Source organism: Pteropus alecto, unplaced genomic scaffold (assembly GCF_000325575.1).
Source record: "Pteropus alecto unplaced genomic scaffold, ASM32557v1 scaffold8, whole genome shotgun sequence".
In the NCBI taxonomy this organism is placed as follows: Eukaryota; Metazoa; Chordata; class Mammalia; order Chiroptera; family Pteropodidae; genus Pteropus; species Pteropus alecto.
The window spans coordinates 15,287,784-15,305,978 of NW_006494609.1; the positions used below are offsets into that span (position 1 = coordinate 15,287,784).

At 32.9% G+C, this 18,195-nt stretch overlaps 1 protein-coding gene and 1 pseudogene across 3 annotated transcripts in view; one reads left to right on the plus strand and one right to left on the minus strand.

Annotated features, from left to right (window-relative positions):
- Nucleotides 1-402: 402 nt before the first annotated feature.
- The window catches only part of TC2N (tandem C2 domains, nuclear), a 35,809-nt gene continuing 18,016 nt past the window's right edge, over nucleotides 403-18,195 (minus strand). Inside the window, exons 4-12 of one of the 3 annotated variants that reach the window (XM_025042030.1) lie at nucleotides 16,683-16,850; nucleotides 15,595-15,686; nucleotides 14,318-14,393; nucleotides 13,676-13,758; nucleotides 13,130-13,246; nucleotides 11,954-12,145; nucleotides 7,803-7,917; nucleotides 5,236-5,450; nucleotides 403-3,253 (exon numbers count right to left, since the gene is read on the minus strand). In XM_025042030.1, coding sequence (XP_024897798.1) covers nucleotides 3,143-3,253; nucleotides 5,236-5,450; nucleotides 7,803-7,917; nucleotides 11,954-12,145; nucleotides 13,130-13,246; nucleotides 13,676-13,758; nucleotides 14,318-14,393; nucleotides 15,595-15,686; nucleotides 16,683-16,850 — 1,169 coding nt within the window. In that variant the 3' untranslated portion in view covers nucleotides 403-3,142. Of the gene's footprint in view, nucleotides 3,254-5,235; nucleotides 5,451-7,802; nucleotides 7,918-11,953; nucleotides 12,146-13,129; nucleotides 13,247-13,675; nucleotides 13,777-14,317; nucleotides 14,394-15,594; nucleotides 15,687-16,682; nucleotides 16,851-18,195 lie in introns of all 3 variants that reach the window. The other 2 variants (XM_025042028.1, XM_025042029.1) reach the window with 2 other exon arrangements.
- Nucleotides 17,976-18,090, plus strand: LOC112473853 (annotated as a pseudogene).

Sequence of the window (18,195 nt, forward strand, 5' to 3'; positions counted from 1 at the left end):
TGGGGTGACCGACCAGGTAGATGACAGTTCCTTTCACTTCGATGGGGAACAGTAATGACTGGATTTGGAATGGGAAATCAAAAGTTTGGTTTGGGATTATGTTCAAGGAAAGATGTCTACATGAGCCAAATGATAGTGGAGCTCATTAACAAGATTTGGGTAGAGATATAAATTTGACAGCCTTTGGCCAGTAGACAGCATTTGAAGCCACGGGAATAGATGAGATTGCCCAGACTGATAACACAGCGAGAAGAGATGTGTATCTTTAAATATTCATAACTGCTATCATATAAAAAAGCTGAAATTAACTGCAAATTTCTGAAATCCTTCATAAACAGACAATTATCTGATTAAGCAAACAATGGAATTTTTGCTAGGCAATATAGTTTCAGTACGTTAGTATCAGAGAAATTCACATAACTGTATTCAAACAAAAGTTCAGTTTAGCTTATTTCAGACCACAATTATATAACATATGTTCAAAATCCCACTTGTTCCTTCTTAACAGTCTGATAAGAGCTGGAACTAATACACTTTTGTGGTTAATTTCTCCAAGAGTTATGCTAAAAAAAAATTATGCAAAACTAAATGAAAGCCATCTAGTGATGCTACGTCTTGACATAGACGGCAGCTATTTGTTATCAATGTGAAATCTTATAAGTAAATACACTGTTAGAGAATGGCATTGTCAACTATTAGCTATCACTGTGAACATTTCCATGACTTTCTCTGGTCACTGAGCATCATTTTGGTTCCCTTCTCCTTGTTATAAGTAAGCAAAGGTCAAGAAATGCCTAAGCAAATACAAACAGAAGTGATTTTTGCATAGTATCTCATTTTTTATTACTAGCTTCTAATGCTTTTCTCATAATATGAGAAACTATTAACAGAAGAGTGTGTTTCTTTTTATATTTCCACATAAAGCTTCAAAGAAACAATCAGAATATTATCTCTATTTGGTACCTCCTTACCTGGAAAAGGCTTAAATAAACACTAATTAAAATATTTGGGATCTTAGTTGTATCGATACTTCTCTAACTGAAAGAAATTTTAAATGAAAAGGTTTTCTTTTCATTGTTTCATTTATCTAGAATTCTTAAAACATACAAGAAACTACGAAGTCATAGCTTTCCCTCAAATTATATACATATTGTAAAATATTGAAAATTAAATAATGAAAAATTGAGTTAAATACATAACTATATATAATAAATTTAGGAATTGAAAGCATTAACAGAACACAAAAAACTGCTCAAATGAAATTCTAGATTTCTTAAAACAATAAAGTCTGTTTTTTTTTTTCTAAAAGCCAATACACTTCTTTCTTTGGTGGCTATTAAAATAGTTGCATTTGCAGAGGATTTTTAGAGCAGTGAAAATACTTTGTATGATACTATCGTGGTGAATACATGTCATTATGTGCCTGTCAAACTCATAAAATGCACAACACTAAAAGTCAACCATGGACTTTGAGTGATAATGATGTGTCAATGTAGGTTCCTTGATTTTAACAAACATCCCTCTGGTGTCAGATGCTAATAGTAGAGGAGGTGGTATATGGGAATTCTCTGTACCTGCCTCTCAATTGTGCTGTGAACCTAAAACTGGTCTAAAAAATAAAATCTATTTAAAAAAAATTTTTAAATCGTTGCCTTTTGTCTCAAAGATTCAACTACCATACAAGGTGATTTCTCTTAAAAGTCCATATGAATACTGACCAATATGTAAATTTTCACCAATCTAAAAAAAATTATTTCAAAATGCACAGAAAGCACCTGTCAACACCATAAACTCTAGAAGCAAAGGGCATGTAAAGATGTACATTTTAAAGCTTGAGGAGGTAGGTAATACCTAAAAAAAGGGGAATTAAGTGTTTATTTTGTTAAATCTTAATAAGACATACAGAACATAAGAACTGGAATAGAGGGATGCTTAACCTATAGCAAAGTACACCTCTGGCCTAAACCACCTACCTCCTGGAAGGTGTGGGGTAAGAAAGAAAGGAAAACAGAAGACCATGAACACAGAGCAAAAATAAAGTCAAATTTTCCCAGATCAAGGATGGCCTTATTTATTTCTCCAAACAGCTGTTCTTCTTGGCTACAGCTTATATGGCCAACTAAACTACAATTACTCCCACCTACTGAGTTTTAATGAGTACCTGAGAGAAACTGCAATAGAAAATATTTGCTACATAGTGTTATCATGTATGGCTACTTTTTAAAAATAGGAAAATAGTCTAACACTGTGAATTACAGAATAAGTAATTTACATTTGAAAAACTAAAAACAAGGAAGTGATTATCACAAAATACTGAATTTGCTATTTATACTCATTTAATTCTGCTAATCAGGATGGGTCACAGGAATGATAATCTTATTTTGACTCCAAATAAAATAAAGAGTAAATTATCTGAGAGAGAAAAAATATATAGAATATATAATTAAATGTGTGTATACTGGATTTCCAATCAAATGTCAACCTCTGGTGTTTTCATTTTTCTTGCCAAAATGTAGTTTTCTATATCTAAAGTTTCTTGGACATAAACGGCTTACAAACTGGCAATGTGATACTTTCTGGGGGAGAAATGATAAACACAGGGCACGAACTTTCCCCAAATATAGGAGTTGAAGTGGTTCAATTCATTTTTGCTTTCTGAAAGAAAGACTTAGCAAGAAGTAGTGAAGTCAAGATATAATCAATAATGACTAGCGCTGAGACAGTGGTAAAGTCTTCTAAATGTCTAATAGTACTAACAGACACTTGATATACTAGATTTTGAATATCTAGGTAAAGCTTAAAAAAATAACCCTATTAACATAATACGGCAGTAATTATCGATGGTTGATAGTCTTATTGATTTTATAATTTATTCAGTTGCCCTAACAATACTACCCTTTTACTTTATTGCCTATTTTGGCACAGTTTTAAAACATTTTCTTTACTTTGGATACCTGATATAATTCATTACCATTTTCTTTATTAAGTTTAATTTTCTATCAGATCTGTCATATACCATAATTGTGACCTCCACAAATGAATTCACACATATAATGATTTGTCTATTCTCATTGTAGAAAGCTGAAATCATAAGTCTTCTAAAAGAATGTCAAGTTCTTCACCAAATGAATATGTGAAGTCTTCAAGATGGATTTAGTTTGTGCCACTGGATAACAACCTTTTCTGGATTTGTAATTGTCTCTTTCCACTGGTTCGCTGCTTCAATGTTACTATTATCTTCACTTATCCAAATCTGTAAAGGAACAGTATAACCATTTAACTTTATACGATAATGGTAACTGAGTTCAAACAGTTAATCACTCTTATTAATGAAAGACAATCGGAAGTTTGGTTTACACATTTTCAACTAAAGGTCTTGTTTTTCCAAAAGTTTCTCTAATTTGAAAATTAAATGTGAAAACATTTAACCTATTTATTCACTCTGAAGACTATTTTATATGATCCAATCCAATTTAAAATTTCAATATGAGATATTACAAAATCATTTCCCCCAAAGTTATTAGTGTCCTATCTTATTCAATAAATTTAGGTGCTCAACTTAAAATTGATCTCAATCACTTAAAAACATTTTTGTAAAGATTAACTCAGAATAATCATGATTTTTAAATTAGATTAGTAAGGAATATGTATTTTTCAGCAACTTGCACATTAAATAAAACTGTAATTTTAATGGAAATCTAATAGTCATTCTTGATCCACAGTAAATAATTTCATAGTACCTATCACTTATGTAACTTTAAATAGATGTGAATGAACTGGGGAAAACTGTAAAGTACTATGCAAATGTAAATATCACAATGGTTACATATCATAGAGGTAAGGTGGACAAGGAATCAAAAACCCTGAATTCTCACCTCAGTTCTAGCAATAACAAATGCTGTTACTTTGCTGTTAACTTCTCGATACTCAGTTTCTAATTCTAAATAATGTAATTAAAGCAGGTCACGCAATGGTTTTTAAACTTTTCTCCCTCAATTTCTTGTTCTGAAGAACTTTTTCTTCTAATAAAATCTTACAAACAACGCCAACATAAAAACGGATAACATGAGACTGCTTCGGTTGACATAGGAATGGGAGACCCTAATCAACATTTGGCTGCTCCACCATGGTGGCTCCTAAGGCTACCAGAGAGGCCATAGGGAATGGATGACCAGCAAGAAGCTTTCCGGAATTATTATTCTTAACTAGAATCTCAACGAGAAAGTAGAATGATCAAAAAAGTTATCCCGACAATAATCTGTCAAGTACATCTCCTATTCCATTCATACATGATGGTTGAGACTCGACAATATAGGAAAACTTTAACTGAATTCACTTCATAGGTGTCATGGCTTTGAAAGTATGCTAGTAATAGGAATTCTTGAGTTTGAACTCTTTTTGAATAAGAATAAATGAAGAAAAAACTATAATATTTTTTACAAATATTATAGGTAAAGTGAGCCAGTTAATATCGATCTTTGAAAATTCACATATAATTTGAGAATCTCATGTAGACTACTAATAACATCAAGTAGAAGCTTTTAAACCAATAATATAGATTTTGGAATTTAAATGTGAGTCAAATAATTGTACTGGAGAGAAAAGATAAATGACAGCTACCACTAATGCACTCAGAATAAAGAAAGAAATGACGAAAAGAAAGCGAGCAGGCAAGTGTGATATTGTCTTATGCAAATCACTAAGTATTTTTAAAGAGATTAATCTAGAAACCAGTATCAACTATCTAAACATTATCACGACTACTGTTAAAACTGATGTTTTCTATGAGTTCAAATCTAACATAACTTAGTTGACAGCAGACAGAGTTAAACATTAAATTAGACATGAAACAGATTAAAGTTGGATGTGTGAATCTTTAAGAAATTCGATTTAAATACTTAGTGTTCCCCCTTCACAAGATATGAGTCAGCAGGACTGAAAAACTACTCTTATAGTTTTTAAAGTTGAAAAGCTCCAAAAAGACTTATTCTTATTACGAATAAAAATGTAAAGATTATTTAAAAAACAAAGACTTATTTTAAGATGGGCCTGATGACTCCAATTATTTGTATTAAAGCAAAACGTCTGACAAGTGGCAACACTGAATTTTAGCTTATGATGCTGAAGAATTTTACCCATTAACTTCAATTTTACCCTCTATTTTCTTTGTTCACCAACTGTTTAAATGCACAGGAAGTGCAAGGAAAGAATTCAAGATAAAAACTCCCCACTAACCTGCCCCACAAAGTGTTTTCTTCTTACGGAGCTTCGACTATAAAGCTTAATGAGAAAAATAATTTCCTTTTCATTCTGTATAAGTGGAAAAACCATAGTCTCTCCCCACTTTACTCTTCCACTGGAAGCCTTCAGTAAGCGTGTCTTCTTCTTATAAATTAACTCTCCAGAGCTAAACATGGCCACCTTCACAAAAAAACCTAAAAAATAAGAAACTTTGATATATAAAATTTTATCCAAAATACCATATAAAGATACGTATCTATATGTTTACTGTAAAAAATACTAATAAGCCTCTTTTAAAGATCTGATGAGCTATTCGCCCTAACAGAAAACATTTCTAGTAAACTTGATCATTTTTATCATGATTTAAAATTAACTACTGTAACCCCAAATAAATTTAATCTTCCTCCAACCTGAATGCCCTTAAAGGCTGGAATTGTAGACACAAATAACGGTCAGCAGCAAAGGAGTACACGTTGCAAAAGATTACACAACAGAGGGATCCCAACTCTCTAGATGGCTGGGGAAATTTATTTCATAATTTTATAGAGGTAAAATCCTTTTCTTGAGACTCTAGAAGTTAAACATATGATCACCAGAGGAAATCTATTCTTTAAATAAATTTGAAATGTAGAGCTTTCAGTAATGGTATAATCGCTTATACAAACTAATTTTCCTATAGATATCAAGTATAAAATCTGAAAGAAAAAAATATATGTATGTATACATATACACATATATTTACATATACATATGCATATACATATCACATACATATGCATATGCATATATATATGCATATACATATATACACATACATACACATACACATATACATATACATATACATATACATGTAACTGTTTAAGACTGACCAAAAGCAGAAGGAAACTGGAGAGTCAACTCTCAACTCTTAAAACATGGAAACTGCACTGGGTGAAATGGAGGTTTATACGGCTTTCTACCTAAGCATTCTCCAAACTCTAACACACAGTGCCTACAGCTCAAGCAGAAAGTACAATCTAACTTGAGCATCGCAGGATAGAGCTGAGGCTGCCAGGGCAGCAAGAAAGGGAGAATGGAGCTTCCGGAAAGGAGGGAGCTGCAAAGTGAGGATGGAGACTGAGCATTAGGATCACAAAACAGAAATCACTGGGAATCCTGACTAGCAGTTTCGATTAAAGGAAGACACCTGTTAATGTAATAAATTACATCTATAGATTTTCACCATCGTTCTTGGTTCCTAGAATTAACCCCTTGTAGTTCTGGTAATTTATTCTTTTAATGTAAAGGTGGACTTTATTTGCTTATATCTTACTTTGATTTTCCCATCTATCCACATAAGTGATGGTCGTCTAGAGCTAATTTTTGTGTGTGTACTATCCCTTCTGTTTTGATAACCAAGAATATGCGAACCTCATAAAGTCACTTTTTTTTGACTTTTTTCATGCTTTAGAACAGCCTACATAGAATAGAAACTATATGTTTCTTGAAAGTTTGCTAGAATCTGCCAGCAAAATTATTTTGGCCTAGTGCGCTTTTATTAGAGGCAGTTCTTTAACTACATTTAAATAGTTATTGTTTTATTCAGATTTTCACTCTTTTCTGGTAAACTTCCGTAATTTTTTCCTTAAAAAAATCATTTAATTTATATAGATGTTCAAATAATTTGTATAGTTATAAATGGTATGGTCTTAGTTATTACTGAATCTCTTTTGAATTTAAAATTATATCCTCTTCCTTGTTCATTTTCCTTTTTTTTTTTGGCTTGATCCAACTTACTATAGGTTTGTCTATTTTAATGTTCTTTTCAAAGAAGCAGCTTTTGGTTTTACTGATTATGTCTTTCGCTGTCGTCTCAATATTTATCAACTTCAACTTTGGCTTCAATTCCTTACATCTGCTTTCCTTTGTGTTTGCTGTATTTCTAGCTCCTTTAATTGAACGCTCAGTTGTATTTATTTGCAGTCTCTCTAGTTGCAGTCCATTGCTTTTGCCTGCCTCCAGATAGTTTCTCTTCTTCTGGTAGGAAAAAGGAGTACTCCTACCCTACCCTAAGCCCCTTAGGGCTGACCTCAAACCTCCAGCTCCAGGAGTGGCCTTGTGACCTAGGCTTATACAAGCCTTTATGTCCAAAGGGCAAGGAGGGAAAAGCGTTTCGAGGGTTATGTTTGACATTTTTGTTTTTTTAAATTAAGTGTCTGTGGTAGCAGAATATCCAATGAAGGGCACAGACCTAGAGAGAGGATAAATTATCTAGGCTGGTGAGACATATCTGACAGTCCTCTGGACACTCAACCTATATTAATTGAGCAAATAAGAAAAAGCCTCAAATGCAGGAAAATCGCAATTGGATAAGAATCAAGAGACAAGTGGATTAAAGTAGAATTAATAGCAAAATCTGAAATCCAATAAAATAATTTTAAGTTAAAAGATAAGTATTTAAGTTAATAGTAAATGTAACTAAGATTTTAATCTTCATTGTAAGGAATATAGAAAAAAAAAACAACTACCTTTTACCAATATTTTCTCAAGATTCCACTTTGAACCACTGATATACTTACTCAAAGTCAGAGGTGTTGATGAGCTTGGAAGGTATTGTGCCTCAAGAATCTGTAACTGAATCCTGCTATTTATGGCTTGAAAACAAGTCCCCAATTCAAGTTCTGCATGGCAAACCTGCATATCAAAAAAGTGTCATGTGGTAATTAAGAATAAGTTTTGGGATATTTAAAAAATTCAAAAATAAAGAGCTAAGATTAGAAATTTTAAAATCACTACTTTTTATTGACACACAAAGCTATACGCTGTAAGAGAAGATTTGAGAAGATCAACGTCATGGATTCTGTAAATATGAGGTACTCACTTTCATGGATGCTCAAAATGCAAGTTACAGCTACATACTGACCTTTCGAAATGCAGGAAAACCAAAAGACAATTCAAATTAAAAACATATTAAATTCCTAAGCAGTTTTACCAGAGAAAACGTCAGTGAAATTAACACCGAAAGAGCAAGCATACTTTCAAAAGACTTAAATGTAGTCATCTGAATTACTTTTTCGGAGAACGTATGAAATATGATTTCAAAATATTACATGAGAATCATTATTATTTTTTCTAACAGGAGAAATGAGAGTAAGTGCTACCAAATTCAGAAGACAAAGGATGACTTCAATGAACAGACTTGTGGGCTGAGACCTGCATGACTATGCTGAACGGAACGAAGCCAAGGAAGCCAAAGACGGGAGCCAGCGAGAAGGAACCCAGCAAAAGTGATGAGGCGGTAAAGAACCAGGAAAAAGTCAAAGAAAACCCGAGGCAGACAATAAAATGAAGGAGATGTAGGGAGGGGGGACAGTTAAAATGTGCTCTTTAGTACCGCTGACTAAGAGCATAATAAAGTTGGTAATTTGTCTGTGAAACAGAAACCCGGGCCAGCCTCCTTAGGTGGATTCCAAGGTCCTTGGAGTGAAAAATAAAAGAAACAGAACGTCGTCCAAACACAAAAACATCGCTCTTCACATGTTGAAAAGAGTAAGTATGGGAATAAAGCAAGGACATAATGTTTACAGAGCTCACAGGGGTCCCTGCAGACAGACTCAGGAGTCTCTGCTAATACTCATTCCAACGAAGCCCCAGCACAGCTGCACGGCACGTTATGAAGAGGCTCCCATTTGATAATTGCCCAGTGTTCCCCAATAACCGGCTCTTGGCTCACTATGCACATGCCATTGACTGAACCTCGGGGATTTTCTTAAAACATGATTCTGTGATTTCAGATTGGTTGTGCCATAAGATCATGCCAAATCAAGGTCATGCCAAAGCAAGAGAAAAACAGTGAAAAGTGAATCACTTAAAAGCACAAACTGAAGTACTGAGGTTAGATTCTCCCTTGAAAAGTCTAAAATGATGACAAGACTTGTCTATTTTGGCAACAAAAGCTGAACTCTAATAAGTGAACATACTGCTTTTGTTTTTAATCATAATAATAATGGATTAATAAATCTTTTCACATGAACTAATTTGAAAGCCATATATAAAATAAAACCTTTGCTGATTAAAAACAATGAAGCTGTCTTTGCTATTTAAAAACAATAATCACTTATCGTTAACAAAATACAAAGAAAACTGTGGATTAAAATTGTTCGTTTTTTCATTGATTTTGTACCCACAACGTAATAACACTTATGAAAACACCGAAAGGTGGCAAAACTTCTCTTAATGTTATACACTTGAAGAGCTCACTTTCATAAAACAGAACAGCACTTGGCAACGGGTTTACCATTTCTCACTCGCCAAGATTGTTTCACAAATTTAATTATGTTCCAGAAAATCAATTCAGTTCATGAAAAACCTGTTCAAAGTGGTGTTCAGTCTCATAATAACCAAAAAATTAAAGTTCCAATCAATTAGCAGGTATGTATTAAGTACATCTTTAATGAGCACAAAACCGTGGAAAATAAAAGATATGATCTCTGCCTCTGAAAGATGAATCATTTTTTAAAGAAACCTTTATTGGCCTTCCTGGAATTGCTGAAAATGAGATGTTAAGCATAGTTAGAGAAAACCACAATCTTGATGCTTGATGCTTGAGAATATGTTCTCCAGGGGGCAATGGCTAGGAGGGTTAATGGAGCTGGCTCTGGAATCACGTCTTGGTCTTCCCATGGAGATAAGAAGAGTGGCAAGCTCATAAGTTTGGTGTGAGCACTCAGTCACTTAGGACCAAGTCTGGTAAGTCTTCATAAATGTCAGCTATTCCTTCAGGTAAATCTTGTCTCTTCCGCATTAGTCAATACAGAAATTTGGGTTCTCAAGTAAATACTATTTGTCAAGGTCAAGAACTCTCCTCTGAGGAAAACATTAGCTCTACATGAAAGTTCTGCTGTTCACGGGGAAATAGTTGTCAGGAGGATGGGCATATTAGTCTGGCTCTTTCAATGTCACAGTAAGAGCATCAATTTTCCTCATCAACACAGGAAACAAAGCATTCTATTCTTGCTCTAGCCAATATGAAACAGTCACACTCAGTAACATAAATGCACTTGTCTGGCATAGCCTGAAATCTCTGCTTTCAGGCCATCAGTATTTGTATCCCTAGCACCTGGCATACAACACATATACCAATGTTTATAAGATCTCTCATATATGAAATATAATTTGGGAGAAACTTAACCATAATTCTCCGAGGCAGATAAGATTATAATGTTTCAATTCCCTTCAAAAATACCTTCACTGAGTTATCTTATGATATATTCTGCTAGTCTTACTAAAGTTTTAATATGAATTATCCATTGGAATAGTATATTTGTGCCTTCTGTAAATATGGCTGCAGATTATTGTCTACTAAGCTAGTTTCAAAGATGCAAGTGGCAAACTCCTGTCACAGTTACAAAACAAATTTGCTATATTTTAACTGAAAATAATCTAATTTAGAATGCTTTCATTCATCATTTATAATTTCATATCTATTACATATAAATATTCAATGCCAAGAATATAACAGGCCCTTACTAAGAGCACAGCAAGATATGAAGAAAACAGATGAAAGCTCAAATCTAGTTGTGTTTTGTTTTAAACAAATAACTTAAATAATTCTAAGTGGTAACAGATGCTATAAAGAACACACATCGGGGATGGAGACAGAAAATAATAGACAAGAAATAAGCATCCAGAAATTTCAATTCTTCTTGATCAATTATAGTAATCCTTTGTTTTTTATTTTTTAATCCCTAATTTCCCTTCAATTCAGTGGTTCTCGAGCCAGGCTACACATTAGAACCACTTGGGGAGCTTTTGAAACCTACGAATGCCTCTGGCCCCATCTCCGAAATATTCTGATTTAACTAGTTTAGGTGTGGGTATTTTTTAAAGCTCCCTAGGTGATTCTAATGTGAGCCGTGTTGAAGAACCATTTCGAGTCATCTTAAATATTTTTCAAGTCATCTTAACTATTTTTAAATATATATTTATATTTAAAATATAAAATTGTTATATCTTGTATTTTATATAAATCCTATATAAATTTAAAATCACATATACGTTTGAACTTACAAAAGCTTATGGATGATTTCTATATATGTTATCCTGACATAGAAACTATATAATTATTAAGGATTTCTAAATAATTTAATGACGGTGTTCAGCTGGTTAGTTGAGAGAAGCATATATCAGGTCTCAAAAATAAATTAGCCCTATAGATAATCAAGTTCTTTACAAAAAACACCAGCTTTAAGAACTTCCATTGTACCCAATTTATGGATAGATATATATAGCTTACTCATTATTAAAACAACTTGCCTAACCTATTTCAAGGCAATAGTTGATTGAGTTTGGACTTTATGATTGTGATTCCTGCTTTTCCTAAGTTATCAGCTACTAAAAAAACTTAAAATAATTAACTATAATTTTAAAATTATTCATACTTCAGGGTTATTTTCCCCTAAAGTATGGAACATTAATAAAAATATAAGAGGAGATAGTAACCCTAAGTTATTTTCCAATGGAGAAAGAAAAGGGGCTCTATTAACCTTTAATCAATTATTTTAAAAATAGTATTAAGCAATGACATTATTATCGTTACTATTATATTGCTTCTTGAGAGCCTTCCTGACCCTCTCTGTATTCCAGTTACACTCCGACAAACCAAAACTCATCCACTAAACAATTCTAAAAGTATGAAATACATTTAAAGTCATATACTACCATCACTTACAGAAATTTTTGAAGGTGGTGTTATATCCAAAGAATAATCCATCTCCTGAGTGCTAAGGGTTCTGAGTGACAGTGAGCACTCCCCAATGGTCTTCTTCCTGGGAGTCTGGGCTTGAATCTTAAATACGAGCCTCACAGTCTGTAGACTTTGGAGTTTAATAGCAAATACAAAAGTCTCCATAAATTCGATAGTCTAAAAAAAAAAAAAAAAACACCAAGAAAATATAAAATATATAAATAAAAGGACTGAAAAAAGGATGATATGCCAATACGAAATAAACAAAAATAACATTTTATAATCTAGGAAAGGTAGATTTAATTTACAACAATAAAAAATATTTTTTAATGTAAACAAAAATGAGAGTGACCATGATTTGTTTTTCCAGAATTTATCCAAGATATTGCCTTTAATTTTCCAAATCATCCTTTTAATTACGTAGTCAGGAATTCAGGTCAATATCAACACCAAGTGTACCAGAATACAGCTTTTCCCCTTTTTAAAAATTAGGTTGTTTTCCATCTGGGGCATCTTTCCTGCTATTTACCACAACTCTTCAATTATAAATAAGAGTGGTTCAAGAATCTCATACAAGCTCTCTCAGGATCCAAAATCTAACTTGCTCTCGTTAAAAGACTTGAATTATTTCTTTAAAGGAGCGATTCTTTGTCTAATGATTTCTCTTTTGGTGCTGTTTGTTCAACTCTTTCCAATATGAAAATCGATCTCCTTAGTAAAGAAGAAAAAAGAAAATATGAGTATAAAGTTCTACCTTCTCTCATGAGCATCCACCCCACACAGCAAGTCCGTGTTTTCCAGACTATTTTCAAAAGTTCTAATATTTTCAAAACCTTGGCTTACCAGGGCTTCTTGACACTAGACCATTCTTTGTTACACACTTCCATCTTTCCATCTTTAATGCATCTCTCTGAAAAGAAGCTTTTCTTTTTTTTTTCTTTTTGCCTTTTGAAAAGGCAAGATGTCTGAGCAATCATTGCTATTTTAGATATTTTCTCTTTTATTGAAATTGTTCATCCGTGTAGTCAGAATTGTGCTTCTGAGAGCCTCCCAACCACTTACGCTTTCTTTTTCATCTTAAGCCACAGAATCACACCAATAATACAGTATATATAACATGTTTAATTTTTAAACTCAAATGAAGCAAACACAGCCACTTACACTGGAGACCTCTTTGACTGAAGATTTGAAATGCACTGGTTTGGGCAACGTTAGTATTCCTTTTATAGAAACAGTAGAAGCGTCTCCATAACTAGAAGGCCAACTTAAATCTCGGCACTAAAAAAATTAAGAATACAGTTTGAAGTTTACAAAGGATGCTGACGATATCAATATTTTATGTATTTCTTGACTTAACAACTTTAGATAAAAACCATAAAAGTGAACGTTAGTTTACTGAGACCTCTTGTTTCATCCACATTAAAATAATTTAACGTTAAAAAATAAATAAAATAAAATAATTTGACATTTAATGTTGTAGACATCACATCAATTTCTTTGAGGTTAAAAGCAAACATACTTCCATCATACCTATACATTTATTTTCTTTAGATTCTTTATTAAATACTATTTTCTGCAAAATACTATAGAACCCTAAATTCTAAACAAGGTAATGACCCCTTTCCCTAGAAGAAAACAATAGCAGATGCTTATAATGTCTAAAATTCAATTTTGTAGGAAAAGTTGGTATTCATTAAAATTGCTTACCTGTAAAACTGTGATCCAGATCTGCTCTACTGAAGAATTGTAAAACACTTTCACATTCAATCTCCCCAAATCTCTTTCATCTCCTGATAGAGTAATAGTATCTGAATTATAAAAGGACAAAGACGATTGAGATGCTATGCAATCCTTCTGACCCAATTAAGCTTTGACACCATCCAGTTTTAAAGGCACAGCTGAGAAATGCTACAATTATTTTTTAAAGTTGCCAATTTAATAAGACAAAAATCACACTTCAATGTTTTATGGAAGTGCTAGGGTTAAGATCTACTGTAAAGAGTACATGGCTTAAAAACCTAACCTAATTATACCCTGAGAGATTTAAGTTAAAACTAAGAAAAAGTTTCCCAAATAACCTTGACATGACCTTCATACAGTATGCTTCAGGAAGTTCCTTCACTAATATAATTTAAAACAAAAACCAAAAGATATTTAATTGCCTCATTTTTTAAAAAGATGTATTCATTACTGAACACTAAAAAACAAACCATCTGATCTATGCATTCACATGCAGATAACACAGTTATCTAGAGTATTTTTACCTTACCATATAACTTCACATTACTAGAGTAGAAATAATTTCGTTAAGAATATATATTTTAAAAAATGGGATACTTTATTCCTTACCTAGGCTTCTGTTGCTCCCTTGAGAATTTTTCCTCGACGACGAACTACTGGGCATACTGGACAATGAATCTTGTCTCTACAAATAAAATTCTTCTTTAGCCAAAAACTGTATATCAAACTTTAAGGATTCAGAAATAATACCTACCCTAGTATCAAACTGCACGCTAACCATTTGACAGTGTTACTCATCAGAATTTTCCATTTTTAGAAAGAAAAGAAGAAAAAAAGACTTTTGTGTATGTTATCAGAAAAATCTTAAATTTACTAGATAACACATGGGAAAGCCTTTGCTGGTTTTGGTTTGCTTTTGTAATAAGGGGGAAGAAATCACTGCTTATGTTTCATACTTGAAAGTACCAACAAAAATCAGAATAAATTTGGAAGTGCCATATTACCTAAAACCTGTAAAGCAGCAGTTATCAAAGCGTGGTCCCTCTGGACCAGGAGTATCAGCATCATCTGGGAAACTGTTAGAAATACAAACTCAGGCTCCACTGCAGAGCTACTGAATCACAAGTTCTGGTGGTGAGGCCTCACAATCTGTGTTTTAACAAGCTCTCCACACAATTTTATGCATGTTAAAGAACTTGTGCTATGAAAAATTAAGTCTACAAACAATGAACTCAACTGAAAATTATTAGGATTATTTAGAAAACACTTCCATTTTAATAAAATATATGTGTATATATATTCACCTTAAAAAAGCCCACAGGTATATATAAATGATATTTTCATGGTGCTTTTACTCTCAGTTATAGGAATTGAGGTGATCTGTCTTTTCAGTTTGCTTAAGTCTACTTTCTAATTTTTTAATAATTACTTGTTTAAAAAAAGAAATATTTTTTAAATATCAAAAATTCTCAACTCTATTTCTAACAAAGGACACTGTGCTATATTAATGAATAACTTAAGTCCTATATCTCAATAGAAACACTAATTTTTACTAACTAGGTAGTTATGTTCAGTAAGAAAAGTTAAATCAATAACTACTTTTAACTATATACCATTTTAAATTCCAATTGTCTGAGTATACACCAACTGAAGATGTAAGACTCATAAAAAAAATAAACAAAAGAAAAACTACTGCCTTTTAGTATTCAGTTGAAAGCTTCCTAAAAAAATGCACATGGGAAATGCCAAGTGTTTATTCTTCAGATATTAGAATAGATACAACTACAAAAGATACACATGTTGTTCCTAACGTAATTCACACATTTCTGAATTTTTAGCTTGAAAATAAATTGTTGAATATAATTAAATTTATATAAATATTTTACCTGGATGAACCGCTGAGACGAACTTGTAAGATCAAACATAGACCTACTCAGTCCAGGGGAACCAGCGAGTTTGCTGGTCCTTAAATCACAAACTACAAAGGTATATGAGAAAATGACTTATTTTTATGGCGAAGAAGAAACACTGGAATTCTACTTAAAATGAACTACATCTTTTTAGGAATGCATCATCAATATTATATGCAAATCTACTTAAGAGATAAAGCCTTCTACTGAAGGTAAAAAATTTTTTTCCAATTATTTTACTTTTGTCTGAAACGGAAACCAACATAAATCAAACAATACATTTTCACATCCACATCAAATATTGAGCAGGGAAAATTCATTCTTTTTGCTTACATTCCCCAATTCTTCATCCCAGAAGAATAATCTAAGAGGATGTAAGTCCTCTGTGCTAAATGAATTCAACTATTTTATGAGCACTTATAAAAAAAAAATCAATACTGAATTCTATGCGCTCGTATATAAGTATTTAAATAAATATTTCTGCTTTACTTTTAGTACCTCACCCTGAATTCGGGGTTGAAATAGCTGTATATATAAAAGACTTGAAAACTGAGAAGTTTGTGAATCAGATACGTACGAGATAGACTACAACTGATGCAGTCTCAAATATGAAACTAAGAAAGTTCTAAAATCATTTAGCCATTTTCTATTTTCTTCGCTTACATCTCTAATCATATCGTGAGTTTCTAAATTCATCATTTTCACTGAATAGAGCAGAAAAGGAAAAAGCTAGTAAATACCTGTTGTAGAATTTATGAATGGATAAATGATATGTAAAATACCTACAAAATAGTCTGTAAATAAAACTTTCAAAAAAGGAAAAATACAATGGAATTTGGAACTACTAAACACAACTTATTAATCTTTCAATTATTGTATATTAGATATAATACCATGAAGAAGTCATGATGTTTATCACATCACTTCTGAAGCCTGCTTTTCTCTTAAATTTTAAATTGTTTTTTGGAATAAGAATCAGTTTTTCCAGGGTCTTAGATTTCATTTGATTTCTACATTTGTTAAAAGAACACCACAAAGAGGAAAAAAAAAAATTATTTTCAGACCCGATCCATACAGTCTTGTCACTTCTGAACGAGGAGGAAAGCGCCGAATCAAATCTGGTGAAAAGTGCTGATACATATAGAATGGGTTATATACATCATAGTTGGGTCCATGATGGAATGAACTGGAAAGTTCCGCCTTTCGATCTCCAAAAGATGCTCTGGCAGATCCTGAAAGCAAATGTTTCTAAAGTTTTACAACATCCTTTTCTGGGAGTTGTTAGCTAACGGCTGGGTGCATTCAAGGCAAAGGAAAAAAATTTGTGTGTTGAGTAATACTAACTCGCATGCGTTTGATATGTGAGCACACACATAAGCACAAAAAATAAGCACACATTGATCGAGCTTGAATTGTGTGCAGTACTCTGCCAGGGATCAGCTATGAACCCTGCTCTCAAGACAGTCTGGTAAACTTTTGGCATTTTTCTTGGCCCTTAAGCGCACATTCCTAAATGTTGTGGACAATTCTATAGTTGGTGATGGGGGTTTCCTTTTATTTTTCTACTTTCACAAAGAATATCTCATAAGAAAAAAAGATTATCTTTATTTGGAGAGGTATGCTTTTCGTGAAGACCAGAACATTTTAAAAAACTGACCACATGATGAGACACAGAGAGCAAGTCTCAACAAACTTTAAAGGACTGAAATCACAGAGTATGTTCTCTAACCACAATGCAATAAAGTTAAAAATCAAACAACAAATTGAATAGAAAATATTTATATTGAAACATAAAACAACCAGAAATGACCAAAAAGGTAATCTTTAAGAAGAAAAACAAGATTGAAAGATTTGCTCTACTGGGTGTTAAGAATAGAATATTAGCACGATTATAAGATCAACAGAACAGAACAGAAGGCCCAGAAAGAGACACCTACTTTATGGACACCTGACTTATGATCAGTGTGGCAATGCACAACAGTGGGAAAGAATGGTCTTTTCACTAAAGGGTGGTAACAGACAACAGGATATTGACCTAGGAACAAAACCTTCACCCTCAAACTAAACATACTCATAAAAAATTAATTCCATATGGACTGTAGCTCTAAGTTAAATGTTAAAGGCAAACCAATAAAACTTCTATATTTAAGTAAATATATAGGAATGATTTCATGGCTTTAGGGAAGGGACTCACTTCTTAAACTGAACCCATATCAATAATCAGAAAAAACTTTTAGTGAATTGAACTACATTAAAATTAAAATTTTCCAGACGTGGTTCCACCGTGTAGCGGTTAGCACGTCTACTTTACACGCAGAAGGTCCTGGGTTCACACCCCAGTGGAGCCACAGTCCCTGGTCTACGGCCATGCCACCCTGAACAAGCCCGATGTTTGATCTCAGAAGCTAAGCAGGGTTGGGCCGGTTAGTACTTGGATGGGAGATCACCTAGGAAGACCAGGTGCTGTAGGCATAAATTGAAAAAAAAAAAATTAGAATTTTCCGTTAGTCAAAAGATTTATTAAGAGAGTAAAAAGGTAACCCACAGAATGGAAGAAGATATGTACAAAGCAAAGAA